This window comes from Pleurodeles waltl, chromosome 12 (genome assembly GCF_031143425.1).
Source record: "Pleurodeles waltl isolate 20211129_DDA chromosome 12, aPleWal1.hap1.20221129, whole genome shotgun sequence".
In the NCBI taxonomy this organism is placed as follows: Eukaryota; Metazoa; Chordata; class Amphibia; order Caudata; family Salamandridae; genus Pleurodeles; species Pleurodeles waltl.
The window spans coordinates 457764284-457788364 of record NC_090451.1 but is presented as its reverse complement, the minus strand read 5'-3'; the positions used below and the strand labels follow the sequence as shown (position 1 = coordinate 457788364).

The window sequence follows — 24081 nt, the reverse complement described above, 5'->3', positions numbered from 1 at the left end:
AAGAGTGAGCTGCAGGGGCAGGACGTGGCTGTGAAGGGTTTGAGGAGGCCCGAGATGGCTTCAGGATTACGCTGCCTCACTATTCCTTGTTCACACATGTAATTGCAGCAGCCGCATGTTTAAGAGCCTGGGCTTTGGGCACCGGCACGTTTTTATTTACAAATTAAGCAGTAGAAAATACTTCCTTAAATAAACTCTTTGATCCTATTTGCAATCCAGGAGGGGGATATAGGAGACTAAAGAAATACCAGCAATAAGCCTGTCTCATCATCATTCCGCGTTGTCCAGACAGAACTTTCTTATTCTGCTGGGGCTAAAATAATAGTATCAGTATATGTTGTTTTAAGCACCGCCCCTCCAGTGCAGATGTTGGGATGTGCCACCCCCAATAGTTTAAGTGTGATTTTCAAACTGAGTGACAAGGATGGATAGCAGTTTAAGGGTCTTATGTAGAGTTTGGTAGATGAGCTATCATGTTCTCTGCATTTCAAGTGCCATAGGATAAAATGAACTTGTAATTCAGCATACAGGAAAACCTCCATATTTGTGGTGGAGTACCCATTCCACGAACCTCTAATTAAGAACCTAAGCCTAACATCATCCTTTGCTATGATAATCATCACTGTCGGAGACCTGGTAGGAAACCTTGCGATGAATGGACATTGCTTTGGGGTTGTTAATCAAGTCAAATCAAGTGTGGTATATTACTATAAGGTACACCCCCAAAAGAGTATGTACCGGATGCATTTCACTTCCTCTTGGAGTGCAATCTCTATAGCACCTTGCGTTTGTTGAAAATTTATTTTTCCACAGGTAGGGGTGATAGGTGGGGAATTTCTAGCAGACTGGGGTTCAAAGTTTATCCAGACTGCAATCCAGGAGCATGGAATGTGTTACATACACATTCATTAATCCCAAGCTGTGTCAACAACAGACTTGGGACCTCATTTACTAGTTTTTACAGAAAGGCAGAGTAGCAAGTCACTTTGCTGAGCTTCCCTGTGTCAAAAGCAAGGGGCAGGAATGCAACTTATTAATGAAATATGGCACATTCCTGCTCCTTCTGCCTGCGCAGCGCACAAATTGGTGTCTAGTGCCAGCACAGACACCCTTGCAGCATGGTGCAAGCGTGTTTGCATTGTTGACATGTTTATTTTTATGCTAGAAGGGACACCTTCCTGCACAAAATAGTCAATAGGGACGTTTTACTCTTGTGTGTGCTGCATAATGCAGCACACATGGAAAGAGTAAAAAAAAAGGAGAACATGTTATTTTCTCTTTTGTCTTCCCTGGGAGACACACAGTTTTGATGCATTCGCAGGTTTACAGATTAATGTACATTTGGGAATGTGTCAAAGCCCATGCGGGTTGAGTGAGAAAACCTACTGCAGTGCCATTGAGCGCCTCCTTGACGTGGAGTATGACAACACAGCATTGCCTTATGTTACTCCATATCTATAAAGCCATTCAAAGCCACGCATGGTGGCTTTGTGGCACCTCGTAGATATGATTGAGAGGCCTGCACCACGACACTCCGGCGGCGCAGGCCTCTTGTAAATGAGGCCCTTTGTTTATTTTTTCTGATTAGGCAGTCAGAGCCTGCTCCTTGATGTGTCTGCTTTCATTAAACAGTTTGGCCCTTATTTATGACGGTTCTGCATCACCCTTGAGCCATGCAAGGAGACACAAAGGTGATGCAAAACCTAATAAAATTTGCCAAGCCATACAAAACTACCTTGCGTGGCCCTGCATGACTTGAGAAATCAAGAGTAATGCAAGGCAGTGCAATTCTCTCCTTTCCAATACTCTGCAGCAGTGTGGCAGGCCATAGGTGGAGTGTGGGGTTTTCCACACATCCACCCATGCATTCTTTCAGATTCACCTGGCTGACCTGGGAATGGGTCAGAGTTGTACACCAGAGGCAGAACAAAGAGAAATATCTGTATTGCTCCTTGTTGTTTCCTTTTTTCCAAGCATGCTGCATTGTGCTGAAAAATGCCTCAGAGGATTGTTTTTGTACAGGTAGGTTTCCCTTTCTGCTTAAAACTATTCTACCTTCAACACTGGCACCCTTGTACCATGGTTTATGAGCCAATACGGGGAGGGAGCAGGAATGGGCGTTATATTGTTAAATACAGTGCATTCCTGTCCTCTACCATTCAGGCAGAGCAGTAAGGTGGCTTGCTCCATTGTTGTGTGGGAAATATTGATAAATAGAGCATTGGAATTTTGAGAGCTTCATTTACGACAATGGAGCAGCAGCTGCTTATATAAACTGATTCAGGCCACTGCTCTCACTGTTTCAGTGTTCTAATCCACAACCTCTGTCTTTTACCTGCCTCTCCAAATATATGAAGTGGGCAAGGGAAGGTGGAAGGCAGAGGATGTAGTGCAGGGCACACCAGAGCCTTCCCCCTCCCTCCTCCTAAAAGACACAGAATCACTTGAGCCTTGGAAGAAAAGAGGGGGAATGCTGCTCAGCTTCTGGATCTCCCAGGCCCGGCAAAATGAGAAAAAAACTGTTTAGCCGAGCCATGGGAGAGCCAGGGACTGACTTCAGCCCTCTTTTACAGCTCTTGCTGTGAATGTTCAACAGCTAATATCTGTGTCCGTGTATGCGCTGTTAGCTGTAGAACATTCACAGCAAGAGCTGTGAAACAAAGGCTTTGGGCAGAATGTTCTAATATCCTTATTGCCTGCGTAGCGGACTATATTGGGCATTAATGGCCCGCTAACTTTTTAAATGCCCGCGCCTTTGGCTCTGGCCTTTAACGCAGGAGCAGACCTTTAATGGCCGCTATAGCCTGCCACAGCAGTCTACAAGGCTATGAAATGGACCTTTGTGTGCCTGTTGGAACACACCAATACATCTATGAACAATAGGGTCAACTTATCTTTATTTTGCAGTATTTCATCAACTCACTGTTTTCGTTGGGGCATAAGGGCCCTGTGCAACTAGTGGGTACAGGACAGTTCTATGTTGATCCTAAGTGTTTCTTCAAATGAGTAGCCAGGAATGTTTACCACTACTTATTTTGGGAGCTGTAGAGAAAGTTGTGATTCCCTGAGTTCCTGTTTAATATAGCGCAAACTTGACCTAAAGGTATTGGAGTGCTTTACATGTGCGCAAGTTGCATTACACAAGCTCTCCGTGGTTTATTTTTGGAAAGGGATTTGCCCACAATCACAGGATGTTCAGCTGATGCTGAAACCCAAACCTAGCTCCTGAGGTGCAAAACCGTCAGCATTGGCTGCAGCGCCACATCCATTCAAATATCTATGTATGATGTATGTTTTTAGAATTATGTCCACACATTTTTTAAACTCTTTTTAACGTTTTAAGTGACAATGCAACTGCCTCAAGGATGATTAAAAAAAGGGCAAAATATGATAACATCTAAGTATATCTTATATAGCACATATAGCATTTTGGTATTAGGCTATATGCACAGTAAACAGTATACAATGGACTGGAATGTAGTGTTCTATTTCCAATTGCTTTACGTTTCAGGCTAAAATGACATTGTAAAACAGCAGTTTTCTCTCTAGAATTATTTTTTGGTCTGTTCATTTCAAGACCATTTTTCTTTGTGAACTATTGTCCCTGCTTTAATTTTGTCCCTTTGTGATGAATCTTTGTTTTCATTTTGACATGCTGAAATTACTCATTGCTGGACATCATGTTTTGACAAATGTTGCTGACGGCACCAGTCTTAGGACGAGCCAGCAAGGGTATGCTTTAATTCTCTGTCTCTTTTCGCCAGCTTCAAGTTTGTCACTATGTCCAGTGGGTCATCAGCATTGATTTATGTGCTAATCTGTTGACTGTCAACGGGCGGTAGTTAGCCGAAGATGACTTATCTGAATTTGAGCTTGGATTTTGAAAGCTGCCTTCCTGCTGCATTGTGTGGGGTGGATTCACCTTGTGCTTCCCCAACTCGTTAAAAAATCAATATAAAACACTGCCATTGAAATTTGACCTCAAGCACCAATGACTCGAAAGGAGGACTCTGTTAAGAAGCTTATGAAGCTTATGAATAGAAAATCAACTAATGAACATTTAAATTAGGGTGGATGTTGTTTTAAAAGATCAAAAGCGAGGAGGTATTATCTAAATATGAACACCAAAAGACGTGTCATTACATAATAGTACAAGAGAAAGCGAAGAGAAAACAACAAACTAGGGTCAACAATCAAAGACTGTCCTTTTCATGAAATGCTGACGCCTCAGATCATTTTTAATGTTATTCAGCCAAAACCTTCCCACCTAGACACTTCGCTTTCATAAGACTCCCTTCCCCAATATTCATAATGAAGTACTCAAATGTCTCTCTTATGCCCTAACAAATACTTGCTCCTCTCTATGTGTAATATTTCTATGTCAGTACTCCTCAGCTTCTATAAAAACCTCAGTAAAATGATATGGAATCTAAAACTTCCCCACAATTAATTTGAAAAGATGCTGCGTTTGATGCTTTTCGCATTGTGGCTATGATTTTGCAAGCGAAGGTAGCGTGGCCAGGTGAGTAAGGAAATTCAGATATAGGTTTCTGGCTTTTCGGTTGATAGATATTGCTTGTTGGTGTGATTTGATGCAGGAATCTGTACAACAGCCCTTTCTAACATCTAATTTATAGAAGGTCTGTGAAAACCACAGTCGAAGATGCACACTCTCCAGCAATCTTAGGTCCATATTTATACATTTTTAGTATACAATAGCTGATACAAAAGCGGCGCAAACTTGCAAAACACAATTGTATTTTGTAAGTTTGCGCCGTTTTTGCGTCAAAAAGCGGCGCAAATGCAGCACTAAAAAATATAAATATGGGCCTTAGTTTTTACATTTTACACATATGTTCCTTTATCTTTCTACAGAGTGGAGGTTTCAAGAAGCAGACTCGGGCAAATTGTTTATTTTGTAAGACTATTATAGAGAGACAAAAGTTGTTATTCCTTTGTTTTTAAGCCACAGTGAAGGGTGGACCTCCACAGGCTTTTACCACCACCCTTGTCTCTTCACAGACCCACACGTGGAGGCTAAATGGCACAGGATAGTCACAAACCTTCTCCTTCCTCTCGATGGGCGAGATTGATCTTCTGTCAATCACTCTCTCCCGCTGTTTGATCAGACAAGTGCTGACACTGAACTGTTGTCTGACAGAACCACTTTTACAGGCACGGCTCGCTCATTTAGAGCAAAATAGTGAGCAGGGAGGGGGGCGTTACAGCAGACTGTGATAGATGTGGATAAAAGGGTCATTCTTAATATTTGGGCGAGGGAAGGGATTGCAATGTATTAGTCAGTGTAGATGGGTAGTAGGACACAAGGCAATTTTTAATATTTGGACTGTGAGGGATAAGAGAATGCTGAAGATGTTGGGTTCGGTGGTAGGACCCAAATCATTTTAAATATGTGAGAAGGGAGGGGTATGTTGAGGGCGCAAGGTATGTGGAAGGACAAAAGATCTTTTTAAACATTTGGGTTGAGTAGTAGTAGTTGGAGTCCGTATAATTTTTAATTTACATACAGCATTGGGTAAGAGAGCTGAAGCTATGTCGTACATGGCTTGCTCATGACATTATACTCCTCCAATGATGATTTTAGCAGGGGAAGAGAAAATGAGGGGCATACCTAGCACAAAGTGTGCCTGTCGGGAAATAAGAAGTTTTTCACCTGAGATTCTGTGTAACGCAATAAAAAACTTGAACTTCACGCTTGTTGTGTGACTGATGTCTGTCATGAATCCTCAGTGAAAAACATCACCTGATATGATCATTTATGTTCCTAAAATGTTATGTCTTAGTTTCTCCTGAACAAATTAGTGAGGGAATGGTCAATCACATTTTCACTTGACTTGAACTCACCTACTCTTAGGTCGCTTACAGTGACAGTATAAACTTAAATATATTACTTTTAATCTTGAAAGATTATGAAAATTCCAGTAAAACACAAACACACACGTATGTCTATGTACATACATAAATAAGGAAGTAAAATGTGACAAGTACAGATAAAACCTCTTTGAATTTGCTTTCCGTTCTACTAAAGAGATGTAATGAAACATTTTCTGGTAGAATCCATATGAAAAAATTGGAAAACCAAATTATCGAGTTAACGCAGGTAAAGTATTTTCAATTAGGGCAAGCCCCATCCACCTTTGGACCCATATTTATACTTTTTTAGCGCCGCATTTGCGTCATTTTTTGACGCAAAATCGGCGCAAACTTACAAAATACAAATGTATTTTGTAAGTTTGCGCCGATTTTGCGTCAAAAAGCGGCGCAAATGCAGCGCTAAAAAAGTATAAATATGGGCCTTGGTGTCTTGGGCTCAGCAGCAAGGAAGCCTTTAGTTTACGTTTTTGCATGTGTTGCACTTAGGAAACCATGAGTATGACCTCAAATGTCCAAAAAGTGATGTTAAAATGTTAGATAATTGGAAGAAAAATAAAGCAAAAATGAAGGAAACTAGATATGGTCTTGTAAAGTTACAAGAAAGGGAACCAACCCACAAAATGGTGGAAAATGTTGCGTTACAACTCAGTTGCAATCTAACGAAAATAGAAAATGATCACTAAAAGAAATCAATACTAAACAGCGTTTTATGAATGACACACTAAACATTTAAAATGCTAATATTTCTGATTGAGCTACATAGTACTCACTGAATTGGTACCACATGCCTAATTTAGAGTGCACATAAATTATCAAAAGTTCCAATATAAATGTATACCTTTCCACTAATGGGTAGATTTATCAAGATTTTGCACTAGAAAGTGATGCAAACCTGCGGTACGCACTTTCAAGTGCAAAACATTATTATGCGTTTGGAAGTAGCCCTTCAAGTAATGCAAATAGTGACTTGTACTGTTTTGCGCTACTTTGCATTAAAGGGCTCTCCATGGGTGGGACATGGGATTTCTCATGCTATGATCTATGGGTTTTGACACTCTGCCCTGCATACTGTAATTGGAAGCTCGGGCCTTGCACAGAAATGAACTCCTCCTTAAGGCAGGCACAAATAAAGGAGGAAATGGCTTTATTTCTCCTAAATTATCTCACATTCGATGTGTGCTGCTTTATGCAAAACACATCCAATGGATGACATTTTTTCATAGCTATTTTAAACATAATATTTTGTACTAAAAGGTACCCTTTTAGTGCAAAACCTATCATCACAAATGCTCCTTGTTACTATGGTGCAAAGGTTTGTGCTTAATGCTAGGCAGCCTGTTTATGTGTAGCCTCTAGGTAAGAGAGCAGCAGCATCATATCTTAGTAAATATGTGTTGGAAAATGGCCCTCTCCGAAGGGTCACCCCAAACTTTTTGCATTCCTCCTCCTATTTTTCTCACCTAATTTTTGTTGGCTTTAGGACTCTGGACACCTTACCACTCTTAACCAGTGCTAAAGTGCATGTTCTCTCTCTCCCTAAAACATGGTAACATTGTCTCATACCCAATTGGCATATTTAATTTACCTGTAAGTCCCTAGTAAAGTGCCCTACATGTGTCCAGGGCCTGTAAATGAAATGCTGCTACTGGGCCCGCAGCACTGTTTGTGCCACCCACATAAGTAGCCCCTTAACCATGTCTCAGGCCTGCCATTGCAAGGCCTGTATGTGCAGTTTCACTGCCACCTCATCTTGGCATTTAAAACTACTTGCAAAGCCCTAAGCCCCCCCTTTTCTAGATATATGTCACCCCTAAGGTAGGTCCTAGGTAACCGACAGGGCAGGGTGCTATGTAAATAAAAGGCAGTAGATGTACCTATGTGTTTTACATGTCCTGGTAGTGAAAAACTCACAAATTTGTTTTCCACTACTATGAAGTCTGCTTGTCTCGTAGATTAGGATTATAACTGCCCTCGAAGGAGTAGCCCTGTCATGTTTAGTATGGCCAGAATAGTAATAGAAAATCCTGCTTACTGGTGAAGTTGGATTAAATAATACTATTTTAGAGATGCCACTTTTAGAAAGTTGGCATTTCTCTGCACCTATTGCCATCTTTGTCTTACAGCCTGTCTCCAATCCACATCTGGTCTATGCTGGTTGACAGCTCACCTTGTGCATTCCACTTAGACAGCCATAAACACAGGACACTCAGTCACATCTGCATTCATCTGCATACTGACTGGGACTCTCTAGGCAGGAAGGGTGGAGGTGCTCTCTTTACACTTAGAAGGCCAGTGGCCTTCCCTCACACAAAGGACTGATAAACCCCCAAAGGGATACTGGCAGACAGGACTTGGCTGAAAAGGGAACTTGTGTACTTCAAAGCCACTCTTTGAAGTTTCCCCCACTTCAAAGCATTTTTGGGAATATATACTGCATCTCTGACACCACCAAATCAGACACTTCTGATTTTACACCTGAACTCTGTCAGAGGAACTGCCTGGCTGCCCAAAGGACTCATGTGGACTGCTTTGCTGAGAAAGACTGCTGGAAAGCTTGTTGCCCGGCTGCCTTCTGGCCTCTGACTTTGCAGGAAGCACTCTGCCTTCCCCAAAAGTGCTCTTCAAGGGCTTGGATTGAGCTTGTTTCCTGTTATGAAGTCTCAGGGCCAACAAAGACTCCATCTACTAGCTTCTAGCTAGTTTTCCAACTTCAGGAACGACTTCAGCGACTCCAGCACAGATGCTGCTGCCCGACACCACACTGCTGTCTGCTCCGACTCTGTGGTCCTTGCTGCACGCAGCCTGCAATGCAAGTTTGACATCGCTGCAAACCCGCTGACGTCCCACAGTGTGATTGACACTGTGTAATCAACACATCGCGTCTTGAACGACTGGATCCATCGACCCCTTGGGTCACAAAGAACCGAGGCCTCATCACTGATGCCTCACCAGCTCCCCCTGCAACCGGATGGAACTGATGCCTAACCTCCCCCTGCTTTGCATTGTGGAACTGATGCCTCACCTTCCCGGATGCCGTAAGGGACTGACGCCGCACCGGCTCCAGCAATGCATCACCTATACGACTACATGTGATGTCTTTGGTTCTTCATTTTCAAAAGGTACTGTGCCTGGCGGTACATGCAACTCCGTGAACAGCACCTGTGGCGTTGGATTATTGGAAACAACTCAGTCAATGAGACTGTGCTAGCCCCAGTTGGAGCTATTGTGTGGGATTTAATCTTTTAAAAATTCATAACTTTGCTTATGTACATTGGATTTCCATCATTTTTACCTTATTTTATTCAGATAAATGCTATCTATTTGTCTAAACTTATGTGGTGTATTTTTGTGGTGTTGTTACTGTGTTACTGTATAAGTTATTGCACAAATACTTTACAGATTGTCTTCTAAATTGAGCCTGCCTGCTCTGTGCCAAGCTACCAGAGGGTGAGCACAGGATAATTTGGTTTGTGTTGTGACTCACCCTGACTAGGATTGTGGTCCCTACTTAGACAAGGGTGTGCATCTCTACCGACTAGAGACCCAGTTTTTAACAATATGGCTGTGCGATGCTATCACCCACGAACCCAACGCAGCACAACAACTTTGGTTGCTGCACTCAGTTGTGCTACATTTTTAAGAACTGGCCCTAAGAATCTATATGTGCATGACAAAAACCCATAATATATACTAAGAAATGAGTTGTGTCAGAAAAACAAGTTTGCCTTTTCTAAGCTAATGTGTGTTTCATGTTCCTTCTTCCAGATAACTCACTCAGCATAATGGCACGACACAGTGGATTCAACCGACTGAAGCAAGAAGTATATTTGTTGCCAATCATAATAAGTGACAGCGGGAATCCTCAAATGAGCAGCACCAGCACCCTCACCATAAGAGTTTGTGGCTGTAGCAGTGATGGAGTTGTGCAGTCATGTAACGTTGAGGCTTATGTACTTCCAATTGGACTCAGTATGGGGGCCTTAATAGCTATATTAGCTTGCATCATATTGCTGTTAGGTATGTACTTTATTTAGAAAACTGCTGTTAACAGGTTTCATTGTTTGGGGAGGAGTAGATTGTCAGACAGTCCACTTGAGAAGTCTGAGGTAAAGGAAAAAAATATTTGGGGTGATTAACAGAGTAATTCACAGTCTTAAAACTACATTTATGGCCAAAATGGCATCGTTTATGCCTAACAGTTAACCACAAAATGACAACTACTTTGAGCTGCAGATGTTTGTATCACTACATAATTGAACCCTACATCTCCATGCAGTTACGTAGTAGTAAATTCCATGCAACTTTTGGGGAATGGGTAGCTCAAGGTGTGATTTTAACTTTAAAATAGGGAACGCACAAACATCTGAGATTGTGGGCTATCATAAATTCTGCTGTGACCTCTTACCACCCTGGATACAGTCTGAGATTTACTTCATCAAAGGACTGGCGTAACTGGCCTCTCAGACGGAAAGTAGAATCGAACACTGTAATACGTTTTGCGAGCATTTTCCTTGTGGGGAAAAAATGTCCCTTTCCACATGAGCTACCTTTCCACAGTGCGTAACTGATTGTACTCTGTGGACAACAACACATTGGGATTTAAAATAATTCTCTAAGAAACACAATTTACTCAATAGTGCAGTTTCAACTGTTATACCTTTCCGGGTATAGTACTGTTAAATTTTTTGAACTGAGGAAAATCGCAAATCTGCGCTGATGAGAAATGGTACTTCTACTGGACCTGAGTTAGGTTTCAATTTGTGTTTATATCCGAGGAGGTGGGTTGAAGGTATATCCATTTTAGAGTAAAAATATCACACATGAAACCCATTTTATTATTTTAAGATTGCTCTGACCTGCCGCAAAGGGAAGTTCATGTATCCATGTTTGTGGTACCACATTCTGAGAAACTGTCAAAGGTCATGTGCAAACTATGGACATGCATTTCGACATCGGAAACTTTGGGGCAGATTTATGAAACGTGGGGCTGCACCTAGTGCAGCGCCACTTATTCTGCACCCCTTAGCGCCCCACTAATGCCACCATGTGTGCGTGTTTTTTTTAAATCCGACACACCATGGCAGTAGTCAAAGGGACTAGCCTCATAATTTTTTACACTAGTCCAGTTCTTTGCAGGATTAGCGTCAATAATGTTGACACTAATCTTGCAAAGCATCCAGGGGCCCATTAAAAACAATGAGAGCCTCTTTTTAATGCCTGCTCTTAGCCGATAAAAATGTTGCGAAGAAATCTCTCAGATTTCTTTGCGCCATTTTTTTGCCCCCCCTAGAGCATTGAACATTATGGTGCAGGCATAATGTGATGCAAAGGGTTACAAAGTGGCGCAATTCCGCAACTTTGTAAATATGACGCAGTGTTTTTGACCTTCCAACGCCACATTAGCATAAAAAAAAGACACCAATGCAGCGTTGGAATGGCACTAGGCCCTCATAAATCTGGGCCTATATATGTTGTCTTGCACTTTAGGATAACAAACAAAAACGAAATGTGGTTATTATTTTGAATAGAAGAAGAGAAGTGAAACATTTAATTTCATTGCATGCATTGCTAAAATGCCTTTCTGTGTTGCTATAGAAGAGTCAATTGTCTTGTATTAGCACATGTAGAGAGGAAAAACGGAGTGGACAGCAATATAACTTGACAAGAGTTATCAAAGGGAAAAGGGACCTCTGATGTTTAGCGCTTTCTAAGTGAACGGCAGGAACCTGAAGTCAATCTAGTCGTTTACCAAGAAACAGTGGGAGGGATAATATCCTGTTGAGAGAAACAAAAATGAGTCAGTCCTTGACAGCTGTGTCCTCGGTTAATTGGAGACAATGATTCGGAGAAATAAAGCTAAAATGTTCTAGGTAGTGGAGTCGATATCATATCAATATATAGACACGATTGTAGTGCAGTTTCTATGTTTTTGATCCCGTGTCTCGAGAACCCAAAAATAATCGAAGAAATAAAATAGCTTACTGTTAGACTTTTCATCCTTGGCGTGGTCTCCCTTAACTTTTTGCCTCTGTTCCCCAGGTTGTTGATGTGTGCTGGACTCTGATTTTACTGTTTTTGTTACTCTGGGCACTTTACCACTGCTAACCAGTGCTAAAGTACAAGTGCTCCCGTTTAAAATGTGTACGTAATTGGTTCTCCATGATTGGCATATTTGTTTTACTGTTAAGTCCCTTTTAAAGTGCACTAGAGGTGACCAGGGCCTGTAAATCAAATGTTACTAGTGGGCTTGCAGCACTGATTGTGCCACCCACATAAGTAACCCTGTAATCATGTCTCAGACCTGCCACTGCAGTGTCTGTGTGTGTATTGTTACACTGTAAATTCGACTTGGCAAGTGTACTCACTTGCCAGGCCTAAACCTTCCCTTTTCTTACATGTAAGGCACCCCTAAGGTAGGCCCTAGGTAGCCCCAAGGGCAGGGTGCAGTGTATGGATAAGGTAGGACATATAGTAATGTGGTTTATATGTCCTGACAGTGAAATATTGCCAACTTTGTTTTTCACTGTTGCAAGGCCTGTCTCTCTCATAGGATAACATGGGGGCTACCTTTAAATATGATTAAAGTGTAGATTCCCCTAGAGAGTAGATGGACATGTGGAGTTTGGGGTCCCTGAACTCACAATTTAAAAATACACCTTTTAGTAAAGTTGATTTTGAGATTGTGCATTTGAAAATGCCAATTTTAGAAAGTGGGCATTTTCTTGCTTAAACCATTCTGTGACTCTGCTGTGTTTGTGGATTACCTGTCTGGGTCAGTTTGACAGTTGGGTTGTTTTTCACCTCACACCTGACAGTTACACAAAGGGAGCTGGGGTGTAACCTGCATTTCCTGATTAGCCATCTCTGCTAGGAGGGAGGGGTGGAGTGGTCACTCTCATCTGAAAGGACTGTGCCTGCCTCTGACAATGCCGGCTCCAACCCCTGCTGTGTGTCTGATGCCTTGCCTGGGCAAGGCAGGATTTCACAAGTAGGTGTGAGTCCCCTTTGAAGAAAGGTGACTTCAAAGACTAAAATGAGTATAAGAAGGGCACCCAAATCTACAGACTTTAGAAAACACTTCTGGAACCAAGAGGAACCTCTGCCTGGAGAAGAGCTGGTAGCTGAGGAAGAAGTGCTGCCCTGCCTGTGACTGTGCTTTGTGGAGCTTTCCTGCAGTGCTGCTTCTGCCAGAGTAAGAGGGCAAAGACTGGACTTTGTGTGCCTTCCACCTTGTGAAGAAATCTCCAAGGGCTTGAGTTAGAGCTTGCCTCCTGTTGTTTGAAGTCTCAGGGACAGCAAAGACTTCTCTCTGCCAGCACCTGGAGTCTCTTGAGAGACTTCAAAACACAAGGGGGGGGAAAAAAGGAGAATTGGGCGGTCCAGTGTACGTTCTCCCAATAGTATGCCAATATAAAGTGGTACACTGTTCCGAGTAAGAGGAAAGAAAAGGAGTCCTGAAATTCAGGAGCAATGGTCCTCACACACCTTGGTTGGTGTCATGCTTCATCATCGGACAGCTCCTCGTCAGACCGGCGCTGCAATGTCTGACGGGCACCCCCCGAGGGGGGGCTCTTTGCCGGAGATCTTTTTATATATTCGATGATGCCGTGGGACCTAATATGGATCTGAGAAAAGAACAGATCCACAAGAGAGAGAAAGATAAGGATAAAATTGGCTCAAATCCCTCACTCAATGATTTATTGTTTGCTATTGGGAGATGGTCAAAAATAAAAAAATGTAGGGAGTGGAAACAGAGGTAATGCTCGGACACTCACACAAAACATTTAAGAAAAGAGGATGGTGGAAATAATCCACTCCTCATTAGTATGCGGTCGACATGTTTCGCGTCTGTGATGGTCCAACAGGATCCAGTGACGCTTCTTCAGGACCTACTAAATCAAGAAATCACTCTCAAAATATCAATATACCTATACTCCTGCTTGCCTCCTGTTGTTTGAAGTCTCAGGGACAGCAAAGACTTCTCTCTGCCAGCACCTGGAGTCTCTTGAGAGACTCCTGCCCCGACAAGTGGTGCCCTATCCAGTCCCTGGGCCCTTGAAAGGAAAGCTGGTGGAATCCAAGGAAATCGACTTCGGACGACTTCGGACCGACGCCGCTGCTGAATCCGGTAACGCCACCTGCACCTGACGCCGTGACCTTCACTGGAACGCGACACTCTTCGCAGGCCCGACGCTGCAGCAGCCCCGCTGAAGTCTGCGACTCCATGGAAGTCGCCGCACCACGTCGTGACCGACGCCTCTCGAAGTGCACGGATTCAACATTTCGCACAGACGCCGCGATTCCCGACTTCGCGCATCGGCTTGTTTTCACTCTTCACCAAAGGTACTGTACTTGGGGGTCTACACGACTCCGTGTCCGGCGCCGCTGGTGTCGGCTTGTTGGGAACGACTCCGTCACGACGCTGTGTTAACATCTCATCGAAGCATTTTTGTTTCTAAGCGCTATTTTTGAGTTTAATCTTGAAAAATTCATAACTTGACTTGTGTATGTCGGATTTTTGTCGTTTTGGTCTTGTTTTGTTTAGATAAATATTTCCTATTTTTCTAAACCGGTGTTGTGTCATTTTGAAGTGTTTTCATGAAGTTACTGTGTTTGTTGGTACAAATACTTTACACCTAGCGCTCTGAAGTTAAGCCTACTGCTCTGCCAAGCTACCAAGGGGGTAAGCAGGGGTTAGCTGAGGGTGATTCTCTTTTACCCTGACTAGAGTGAGGGTCCTTGCTTGAACAGGGGGTAACCTGACTGTCAACCAAAGACCCCATTTCTAACACTTACCATAATAATAAATCTACACTCACTTTTTGTTCATGTATAAAAATGTAGATTCATAGAGGACCTACGTTTAATGCAGACAAACTGCAAATGATGATTGCAAATCATGCACAGCCTTTTTGGGACCTTCCTGAGATTTGCGATGTAGAATATGTACTAAAAGGTAGCATTGAAAATCATTAGTCGGAGGGAGTCGCAAAAATTACTTTAGGCAGGTCACTGTTTGAGATCCTCCTGTGATTGGCTATACCCACAGGCTTACTGGTCTGCAGGATAAACCAGACTGCCACCTCTACTTTGCATTCCCAAATGGGAAACCTAATTCTTTATTTTAAAGCAGGACTTTCTTCTCTAAAGGAACTGGCTCTGCTTCAAAACAAGATTTCCAGTGTGTACAACTTTCCCTTTCCAAATGGGTTACCAACTCATTGGATTGACTGGTAATGCTTCAATGGCATACGACTGCAATTACGGTTACAATTCGTTCATACATCTCATAACAATTCGCCTCTTTCATACTCCCTCCTAATTGCGATTCTGGATCACTCAGTCAGTAAGAAAGAGTTGCTAAATCACAAAATGGATTTAATACATGGTGAAACAATATTTTGCACCTGCAAAAAAGTTCACTTTGTGAATTGCAGGGTTTGCAACCACAAAACGTTTTTCATACATTTTTTTCATAATTTCTTTGTTGGGCTATAATTTTAGCTAAACAAATAAGATGCAATTGTTTTTACTGTAAATCAATCCTCAAAGCTTTTCCTAAATATACGGTTAATATTGATTTTAATATTGTTGGAGGTATTTATATAGCATGGACTGAGCCTTAATGTGCAGGTTAATTCTACAGATAATTTAAACTATACATGCATAGATATGTAATGTATTGCAGAATTTGCATAGTGCTTCCTGTCCTGACAAGGCTGAGAAGTGCTCTGAGAGTGTGTTTCAGCCAAATAGTAGCTTAGTGGTTTGGATAATTCTGTATATTATAATGTATTACCTGATTTGATGCAACCCATACTAAGGTTAGTAGACATATTTGAGCTTGTTAGTCACTGAATATTTTGTTTTTTTTTCCAGTTATTGTAGTGCTGTTTGTAACACTAAGAAGACATAAAAATGAGCCACTGATCATCAAGGATGACGAAGATGTGCGGGAAAACATAATTCGTTATGATGACGAGGGAGGTGGAGAAGAAGACACGGAAGCCTTTGATATTGCAACGTTACAAAATCCAGATGGTATTAATGGCTTTCTGCCAAGGAAGGACATAAAACCAGATCTCCAGTTTATGCCCAGACAGGGCCATTCGGCTCCCAATGGAGTTGATGTTGATGAATTTATTAATGTTCGACTACATGAGGCGGACAATGATCCCACTGCACCCCCATATGACTCCATTCAGATTTATGGCTATGAAGGAAGAGGTTCAGTGGCTGGTTCACTTAGCTCCTTGGAGTCTTCCACGTCAGACTCAGATCAAAATTATGACTACCTCAGTGAATGGGGTCCTCGCTTCAAAAGACTCGGTGAGCTTTACTCAGTTGGGGAGAGTGACAAAGAAACTTGACAGTGGATTACAAACTTTTTACATTTTGACTTACCAACGTAACATTCTGGGTCACTATTGTTAGTTTTGGCTCATGTGGCCATTTGTGTTAGAGGCAAACTTAGCACCTGTCATCAAAAAATCAACTACATTGTAATGTTGAACCAAAAAAGTATACGTTAGGAGGTAAGTCTTGTGGAGTGTGAAGTAAAGTTTGTGGAGTGTCTAGAAGTCTTTGGGCATTCAGTATTCACTATGACCAGGAAGAAGATGACAGTATGGAAACTGCGCAAAGAGAATTGGGATAACCGATCTTCTAGAAAATGGTCCTCAATGGATTTCCTCCTGAACTGTTTCTTGTCATGACATTTGGTTTAATGTATTGCCAGCCAAGAACCCACCACCACATGATTTTAAAGCAATAGTTGGTCTTCTTTACAAAGAATTGACTTAAATTGTAACGTACAGCCCTGCTGTGTCAACTGTTCAGTGACCATACATTGTAAATACCGAAATTTGCGGCCACATTACCACAAACTGAATTTTCATCCTTTATTGTTGTTGAGCCTTAAAATGTTCACATGCGCTATCTCCATTTCAGTAGCGAAATTGTGATTCCTACAAACGTGCGCCATCTTCTGTGACAAGGACAAGTCTCAGACTGTAACAGGCCTATTTTCTAGTGGAAAAAACATGCTATGGTTCCTCACTTCATCTTCTAAAACAGCACTTTGAAGGGAATGCGGAGACGAAACGGTGGATTTATTGCAGTATGTTTATTTATTTTTCAATCTTTCAAAAAACAGTCTATTGGTTTAATTTATTGACGTTGATAATCACAATTTGAGAGTTTTTCTGAAAGTTAAAATCATTCAGTAATAAACCTTTAGAGTTATTTTTTTCTACATATATGATAAGTATTTAATACATATAAATGTTTAAATGAAAACGGTTACCATTGCAGGTGGTGTAATAATTACTGATTTTCTTAATTTATTCAACTTATATTTTGGTTGTCAAACTATGTACAAACTGAAGTTGATTTTAAAATGAAGGCTAGTTTGATGGGAACCTTTTCCAGAAAGACATATTCTTTTTATATAAATATGTAAGTCACTATCGACAAGAAAATATCTGATGTTTTAATACAAGCACAAGTAGCTGGAAGTAAACAGGTTCATGTGAATATTTAAACTTTAGACTTTTAGAAAAGCAAACATTACACTGAAATGTCAAAACACAGTGCATAGTCTTCTTCTGTTATAATGCAGCAACCAGGATGTACATAATTCCACTGCCTATGTTACAAGCATTTCCATGATATAATGTTCATGTTTACACATAGGGATTCTTGCACTCCAGAACAGCTCGAGAGGCTTCAATCATATCCAATTTGTAATAATTCCCCGACATTTAGAAATAGGTATTGTATAATAAAACTAAGCATTACATGCAGATCATATTAATTTTCTACTTTGCTCTGATGCTATATTATTGTTTGTTTAATAATTACATGTATTGTATTCAGAGAAACTCCTGTATTGTTTCCTACTTTGTGAAATATATTTTTATAAATATGTTCGTGTACTGCCTCTTTCATGGGTCATGCATAGTATTTGTTAGTGTTTGTAAAAGGGTGAAATTAGTAGAAGGGTCAGTGATTGCTTGTGTTGCATTGCAGCTTATACAGTTTATGGATTACCTTAGGGACAGACAGTGCACCTGAATTCCCAACAAGATAATTTTGTGAAGCATAGTGAATACTTTTGAGGTCTGATGGTGTAAGGACCACCAATCCCCGCAATGCTTGACTGGAAAAAACCTACTCTCACCATTCGTCGTCAGCCAATCCATAACAGGAGCGTATTACCGATTGTGCCAAGAATTGTGCACAGCAAAGTGTCTGCATGGTATGGTGGAGTGGAGTAATGTAAAATGATGCGGCCCCATTCAAAATGTGGTGAGTGGTCCCGAGTCTGCGATATCGTGCAAATATTAATTGGCCTTTGCATAAATAGGGACCCCCTGAATGATTGGCAGCTCCTTGAAGGATTGAGGACCCCCGTGTACCTAGATGACTTCAGGGGCTTGATCTCACGCCCCTGATCAGGCAGGACAATGTTAGAAAATGTTCCATGGCTCACACATGTTTATGTGTGGCTTCCATTTTACTTTGGGAGTGTAACACAGGGCTTGCAGACCTTGCAGCACAGGGGAGATGAGGCCCATCAGGGGTCTCCTTAACACGTTTGGGGGTCCCATTCAGCCCAATCAATATCTATGAGATATGGGAGGCTGAGGCCCCCCCCATTTTTTGGGGTGTGCCCTTCATTTTGCATTATGCTACTGTAGTGCTTCAACACCATGCACACAATATATTGTGAAGGAAAACGGAGGAGGAAGGACATTTTGTAATACAATACACAATTGAAAGCTGCTGGTGTGCATCCAGAAATTCATACAACACAAACCACCTGTGGAGTTTAGCTTTGGTACAAGGAGAATATGACTTTCCCAACGTCTTTGTTCTGTGATGGTAATAAAGGCCTTCTACATATGGTGCACATTCCTGGGCATTGAACTTCAGCAATTGCGTGATGAGCAAACAAAGCAGCATCTTTACAAAAATGCAATGCAGCACAGTAACCAAAGTTGCTGTGCTTTATTGCCTAATGGGGAAAGCAGTGCAGGGCCATATTTGCAAAATATTGTCTACTGCTCCTCTCTCCTTTGTGCTGACAAACAAACAGACTGCTTAGTGCCATGCCAACACCTTTGCACCATAGTGCAAAGGTGCGTGTGTGTGCTAAACAACATAGGTTCTGCATTGGAAGGATACAGTTTCAATCCGAAATCCTAAGGTTATACAACGTTTTTGAACATTCAAACATTACATGTGAGCTGTACAGCGCAGCACACAGCCAATGAATTAAATGTTTGGAGAGCTTAACACATGTTGCCAACTTTGCCTCTGCCATAAGGAAGCATTATTTTGTATGCAAAGCAAGGTCTAACCGTCTTGGCATATCTGACTTTGCATCAAAATCATAAGTAGCACTATTGAAAACACAAAAATCCACTCATAGGAAACACTTTACTCAAAGTAGCACAAAACACTAAGGCCCATATTTATACTTTTTTATCGCCACATTTGCTCCGCTTTCTGACGCAAAAACGGCGCAAACTTACAAAATACAATTGTATTTTGCAAGTTTGCGCCAAATTTGCGTAAAAAAATGACGCAAATACGGCACTAAAAAAGTATAAATACGGGCCTAAGATCCATATTTATACTTTTTAGCGCCACATTTGCATATTTTTTTTACGCAAAAGCCCCGCAAATTTACAAAATACAATTGTATTTTGTACGTTTGTGCCGCTTTTGCATGAAAAAGTGATGCAAATGCAGAACTAAAAAAGTATAAATATGGGCCTAATTGTGTGACAATGAAGCCAACTTTCCAGTGCCAGAAGCCTTTTGCACTAAAAAGTAAATACGGAAAGTCTTGGTAAATGTACCCAAGAGAGATATTTCCTTCTTTGTGCTAGTGTTGACCGAAATGTAGGGCAATAAATGTATCCTGAAAAACAGTTTTACTTTACAAATTTAAGTTACTTCACAAGAAACAGCGCACTCTTCAGTGTATATAGGATGCCAACCATGCGTAACACAAAATGATGGTGCTCCTTGCAGACTGGCTGAGGAACCCCTGAGTGTCCCATATTTCACAGTTATTCTTTGGTCCTGGGCTGACTAGGGCCCCCCCTGAAGGTTCGAATTCTCTGTAGTAGTTGTGGGCTGCCCTCAACCACAGGGGCTGCAGGGGCCTGTTTTAGGTCCAAGATATCAACCCAAATGTATCATAATAAGGAAGGCAGAAATGAGCAACATCTTCCTGAACATGTGTTAGCTATCGGTGTAGACGTAGACGTAGTGGGAGAACTTTTAAATTGAGGGGGGAGTAAAAGCCCTTCTGTAAACTTATCTTCCACAGGAGGTTTTCATGGGTTTTAGTAAAGCACCTAATTGTTGCATAATCGTGAAAATTATTTTATAAATTCACTAAAAATGTAGTGTTTTTTTTAATTGCACTAACGAAACATTGCTGCAGAAGGTGTGCCATTCCCAGATGTAGACAGCCCACTTATCCAAACAAAAGTATAACAAACAGTGGCAAACCAGTGAATTGTCTGGTGGAATTTTCCTAAAAGTCTGTCAAAGCACCAAATAATACTACAGGTAGTTAACAAATAAGGTTTTGAAATGTCACATGGCCTACAAGGTTTTATACAATTTGTGCAGCATACCCCCCCCCACCACCACCACCACCACCAAGTAGATCCTCACGTATACATTATGACTGAAATTAACTTGGAAGAGGCGTGATGGAAATATAAAATGTATAGAAATCTCACAACCACAGGCAGTAGGCAGCAGAACTACATGAATCTTACCATCTCTGACAATATCAATGCTATTGCTCAATTACACAGATCTTACAAAATCTGATTGCAGACCACTTATAAAAATATGACATGCTTAGGCTTCTGGCTATAGTGGTGATAACAGCATAAAGAGGTATATCTGTATAAACTATGGAATGACTGTAATAGTGGTGATGATGGCATAAACATCTGTATCAATATAAACTCCTTTCACAATATCCTGCCCCATCTTCTTTTTATATATTTGGAAACCTTAATCTAAACAGTAATATTCTCCATTCTGGACTATGCAATGCATTTCATACAACACTCTCTAAATACCTTATTCCCTATCTGCAGTTGATTCAAAATATTGTGATATTTTATTTGCCACCATCTGACAGAATTGCACTAGATCCTATGGTTTCTCTTTGCCATCACACCAATAAACATATTTTGTGATCTTGCTTCCCAAAATATTTTTAAAAATCCTTCTATAAGTCATTCAGCTCCTTACTAAGAGGAAGACCCAACTAGTGGTTCACATCTCTCTCATTTGTGATATTTACTCTCAAGAATAAACCTCCCCTCTCTCCATGCTCTTCCCAACCTTTCCAACTTCTGCACAAAATGATACCTTGGCAGTCTATTCATTATGCGAATTTTGATCTGCTTTTAGCTTTACCTGTCACCTAGTGCCTGGATATCCCAAAGGTTCATCACTATTTAAACTTCACAAATACTTTGTGATCATCCATGATTGTATTGGAATAACTGCCCTAGTAGCATGCCCTCTATGATACCCTGCAGAGAAATCAAATGTAACCCAACAGACCTCAGTATCTCATTTATGTTGCTCTTTACATGCATTTCAGACATTCACTAATTTTGGAAACTCACCATCTTGCTGCTTACCAAAAATACTTCATTTGGATGAAACATATCAAGAATGACCATCACCATTATGCCAGTAATAACCAGAACTTTGACAAGAACATCTGCAGTCTATCCAATAGTGGAATCATTATGTTATGGAGAGCCAAAATGTTGTCATAAATGCTCACAATATGTCAGGGATGAGCACCACTGTGCCAGTGATAGGCACAAGGTTGTTGAGAATGTGAGAAGAATGTCAAGAGTGGACCGTCATTTTACCAGTGATAGCTAACATGTTTCAAGAATACTCACAAAATATCAAAGATTGACAACCACTTTTGCCAGGGATAACTAAAATGTAGAGAAGAACAACAACTAAGATGGTCAATCATTATATCTGAGGTAGCCAGATTTGTGTCTAAAATGCTCACAATATTTCTAGGATGATGTGGACAACCAAAGGTTTGTCAATAATAGCCATTATTATGCAATACAGAGGTAAATATTAGTCTGTCTCTGGTGAACAATAACAATTTAACATAGAAGCAATACTCCCTGCTACTCTTAGGAAGGAGTGTTGCAGTCCCACATCATTAGATTCAGCCCCCATATCATGTAACTTATGCACATCTTTCCTGATGCACCATTAGCACATCATTAACAACATAGCTCTCATGCAGCCAGTTAAAAAAACACTTTGCCAGTTGCGTTCTCTAAAGTGGTTCTTATTCTCTTGTTTAACAATTCGTAGGGTAATAAAACATGAGGTACAAATACACAAAGGCTGTCTTCCCAACTGGGGAATCAGACTGTTCGTGGAATTTTGGCATAACCCTCAACATGTGGTGTATTCCATAAGGAGAGTACCGGGGAGATGCATTTTTCACAATCTGGCCACAGTGGCCACTTATGGTTATTACAACAAGTTCCATGTTGTGCAATTTAACTTTTGATAAGCAGATTGATGCTCTCTACTTGAAAATTATGTACATAGAGTGCGTTGCTGTATTCAAACTTGCTGGTGAAAGGGGCCTGTGTAACCAGTATGTGGGTGTTCGGAAACCACTTGAAAATCTTTTTCAAAATCTTGAGTGTGTGAAAAAAGGAGGCAGAAACTACATTCACTTGGCCTCTCATAGAAAGCTGATGTCAACTATTATTCTGAGGTTCTTTGCATGGGTTGTTTGGTTGTCTGTGGTCTGAGATCAGCAGGCCACCAGGCGGAACCCCATAGCGAGTTGAAATTGACAAGGGTGTGGTCAGACCAGGTGATGGGTGTAGGTTTGTCCACTGTGATTTTGCTGATGCTGGTGATGATGGGGTCTAGTAGGTGTCCAGCAGCATGGGTGGTCCCTTCCACTCACTGCATGAGTCAGAGGTTTGTCAGGTCCTCTAGGAGGTTGGCTGTGTTGGGGTTCGTGTCATCCTCCAGTTGGTACTTGAGGTCACCAAGCAGGCTGAAGAGGCTGGAGTCGAGTATCAGGGGTAGTTGGTGGTAATGTGCAGTTTGAAGGTCAGATGTTCCATGGTGCTATCAGTGGTAGCTCAGGATGTGTTCTTTAAGATGATGGCAAGTCTTAGTCCGGCCTAATAACTTTATATCAGGATGATATCTGTGGCAATATCGGGAGCCGGTGTGGGAGTCAGACAGTTTCCTGTCAGGAAGAGCAGGTCCATTGTATGGTTGTGGAGCAGGTCCCAGATTTCAGTGGTGTGTATGGTGAGGGACTGGGTGGAGAGGAGAAGGTAGGATTGGGAAGGTGGTGTTGGGAAGAGGTGAAGGTCAAGTAAATGTGGGCAAGTGTAAGGTGTCTGCTGTGTGCTGCATTTGAGAGGGTTACAGGAGGGTGTTCTGAGGGTGCAGGAGTAGGGGCAGATCAAATAGGAGAATAAACCTTCAGTGTCATCTGACAAGGCTTGGTGCCAACACTAGAAGGTCCATCCAAGGCTTAGGGTGAAGAGGAAAGTGGAGGAGAAGTGGTGGTATGTGGGAGGAGCACTAGGAGTCCTGTCCCTGGGTGTGGGTAGGGCAAGGACAGGCACCAACAACAGGCCAGCAATGTGTCTAATGCATGTGGCTGCCATTAAGTAGGAGCTGTAGTGGTGAGGTGCTTCAGGGTGGGTCTAAGTGAGCAGCAAAAAGTGGGAAGAGAGCGTGACATGGGAGAGGAGGCAGGAAAGGCTGCCACTAGGAGAAGAGCATGTATGAGAGCAAAATATCAGGAAAAGGAAGGAGGAGAAAAGGTAAGAGAGTTCTCGAGAGTGTGAAGGTTGAAAAGAGGTCAGAAGGGCTAAGGCTAAAAGTCGGCAAGGATAGAGTGAAAAAGCCAGAGCGAAACTGTAAAGAATGAAAGCAAACATCAATGAAGAGCAGCTAAGAATGAACATGAAAGAGTGATAGACTCCCAGAAACATGGCTGAAAAGAGTACACATTGCCCAAAAGCAGCAAAGAATGAGAAAAAGCACTGACAAATGTCAAAGAACGAATGGAAAATTCACAAAAAATGGCAAAGAATGAACACAAAAGAATGAAAA

The 24081-nt window shown here is 41.6% G+C and overlaps 1 protein-coding gene across 3 annotated transcripts in view; it reads left to right on the top strand.

Moving 5' to 3' along the window:
• CDH8 (cadherin 8) overlaps positions 1–17816 on the top strand; it is a 1003344-nt gene extending 985528 nt beyond the window's left edge. For all 3 annotated transcript variants that reach the window (XM_069217048.1, XM_069217049.1, XM_069217050.1), the window contains exons 11-12: positions 9661–9912; positions 15775–17816. In XM_069217048.1, coding sequence (XP_069073149.1) covers positions 9661–9912; positions 15775–16265 — 743 coding nt within the window. In that variant the 3' untranslated portion in view covers positions 16266–17816. The remainder of the gene's footprint in view (positions 1–9660; positions 9913–15774) is intronic.
• Positions 17817–24081: the final 6265 nt, after the last annotated feature.